Source organism: Perca flavescens, chromosome 13 (genome assembly GCF_004354835.1).
Source record: "Perca flavescens isolate YP-PL-M2 chromosome 13, PFLA_1.0, whole genome shotgun sequence".
NCBI classification, from domain to species: Eukaryota; Metazoa; Chordata; class Actinopteri; order Perciformes; family Percidae; genus Perca; species Perca flavescens.
In genome coordinates, this window is record NC_041343.1 from 32,557,837 (window position 1) to 32,560,336 (window position 2,500).

General features: G+C 40.6%; 1 protein-coding gene across 1 annotated transcript in view; it reads right to left on the minus strand.

Annotated features, from left to right (window-relative positions):
* Positions 1–802: 802 nt before the first annotated feature.
* LOC114566875 (schwannomin-interacting protein 1) overlaps positions 803–2,500 on the minus strand; it is a 13,922-nt gene continuing 12,224 nt past the window's right edge. Inside the window, exon 7 of the mRNA XM_028595702.1 lies at positions 803–1,285. Coding sequence (XP_028451503.1) covers positions 1,191–1,285 — 95 coding nt within the window. The 3' untranslated portion in view covers positions 803–1,190. The remainder of the gene's footprint in view (positions 1,286–2,500) is intronic.

Sequence of the window (2,500 nt, forward strand, 5' to 3'; positions counted from 1 at the left end):
GCAAGCCTCCGCATATTTTGCGCGGAAATCTGCAATTTATGCTGCGAAAGTGCGGCATATTTCAAGAAATACGATCGCATAATCGCATTTTTCTGGAGGGACTGGACTGTAGGTGAGGAAGCAAATGTCTGAATAATTTGTACCGGATGTAAACGTGTAGCCTACATATCTCTACGTAGAGCTCAAAGTGAGAGCAGTTCTACATATATATGACCTTTTTGGGTTTTCAGGTGCCTCACTTCCCTTTTAGCCATCCAGTCTTTGGCGCTGGTTTGTCAATTCTGATGAATTAGCATCTCAGCTAACGTTTAGCTAACGTTTAGCTAACGGTTAATGTCGGTAAAAGACTCCAGACGTAGACCAGCAGCCCAACCAAAAGTTCCTGTTGATGCGGAGGGAAACCTGTTTGTGTCTCTGGTCCTGGTGTTATAGGTCAGGTCCTGGTGTAGGTCTGGTGCTGGTGTTATAGGTCTGGTCCTGGTGTAGGTCTGGTCCTGGTGTAGGTCTGGTGCTGGTGTTATAGGTCAGGTCCTGGTGTAGGTCTGGTGCTGGTGTTATAGGTCTGGTCCTGGTGTAGGTCTGGTGCTGGTGTTATAGGTCTGGTCCTGGTGTAGGTCTGGTCCTGGTGTAGGTCTGGTCCTGGTGTTATAGGTCTGGTCCTGGTGTAGGTCTGGTGCTGGTGTTATAGGTCTGGTCCTGGTGTAGGTCTGGTGCTGGTGTTATAGGTCTGGTCCTGGTGTTATTTCAGGTCCTGGTGTAGGTCTGGTGCTGGTGTTGTAGGTCTGGTCCTGGTGTAGGTCTGGTGCTGGTGTTATAGGTCTGGTGCTGGTGTTATAGGTCTGGTCCTGGTGTAGGTCTGGTCCTGGTGTAGGTCTGGTCCTGGTGTTATAGGTCTGGTGCTGGTGTTATAGGTCTGGTGCTGGTGTTATAGGTCTGGTCCTGGTGTAGGTCAGGTCCTGGTGTTATGTCAGGTCCTGGTGTTATGTCAGGTCCTGGTGTTATGTCAGGTCCTGGTGTAGGTCTGGTCCTGGTGTTATGTCAGGTCCTGGTGTTATGTCAGGTCCTGGTGTAGGTCAGGTCCTAGTGTAGGTCTGGTCCTGGTGTAGGTCTGGTCCTAGTGTAGGTCTGGTCCTGGTGTTATGTCTTGTCCTGGTGTTATGTCTGGTCCTGGTGTAGGTCTGGTCCTGGTGTTATGTCAGGTCCTGGACGTCCAGCAGCATGGCGTCCTGCTTGGTCCTCAGCTGGTCTCGGACCAACAGGTGGGTCACCAGCTCGGAGCTCAGAGCTGCAAGAACAGTAAGTAAGTAGGTAAATAAGTAAGTAAGTAGGTAAGGAAGTAGGTAAGTTGGTGAATAAGTTAGTAACTAACCAAGTAAGTAGGTAAATAAGTATCCTAGTAGGTAAGTAAGTAGGTAAGGAAGTAGGACAGTAAAAAAGTAGGTAACCTAGTAGGTAAGTAAGTAGGTAACTAAGGAAGTAAGTAGGTAAATAAGTAAGTAACTAAATAAGTAGGTAAATAAGTAAGTAAGTAGGTAAATAAATAAGTAACTAAGTAAGGAGGTAAGTAGGTAGGTAAATAAGTACGTAGGTAACTAAGTAAGTAAGTAGGTAAATAAGCAAGTAACTAAATAAGTAGGTAAATAAGTAAGTAAGTAGGTAAATAAGTAAGTAACTAAGTAAGTAGGTAAATAAGTAACTAAGTAACTAAGTAAGTAGGTAGGAAGGTAAGTAAGTAACTAAGTAAGTAAGTAGGTAAATAAGTAAGTAACTAAGTAAGTAGGTAGGAAGGTAAGTAAGTAACTAAGTAAGTAGGTAAATAAGTAAGTAGATAGGAAGGTAAGTAAGTAAGTAAGTAACTAAGTAATTAAGTAAGGAGGTAAATAAGTAAGTAAGTAAGTAGGTAGGAAGGTAAGTAAGTAACTTAGTAAGTAAGTAACTAAGTAAGTAAGTAGGTAAATAAGTAAGTAACTAAGTAAGTAAGTAAGTAGGTAAATAAGTAAGTAACTAACCAAGTAAGTAGGTAAATAAGTAAGTAAAAAAGTAAATAACTAACCAAGTAAGTAGGTAAATAAGTAACCTAGTAGGTAAGTAAGTAGGTAAGGAAGTAGGACAGTAAAAAAAGTAGGTAACCTAGTAGGTAAGTAAGTAGGTAACTAAGGAAGTAAGTAAGGAGGTAAGTAGGTAGGTAAATAAGTACGTATGTAACTAAGTAAGTAAGTAGGTAAATAAGTAAGTAACTAAATAAGTAGGTAAATAAGTAAGTAGGTAGGAAGGTAAGTAAGTAACTAAGTAAGTAGATAAATAAGTAAGGTAGGAAGGTAAGTAGGTAAGTAAGTAACTAAGTAATTAAGTAAGGAGGTATATAAGTAAGTAAGTAGGTAGGAAGGTAAGTAAGTAAGTAAGTAACTAAGTAAGTAGGTAAATAAGTAAGTAACTAAGTAAGTAAGTAGGTAAATAAGTAAGTAAGTAAATAAGTAAGTAACTAACCAAGTAAGTAGGT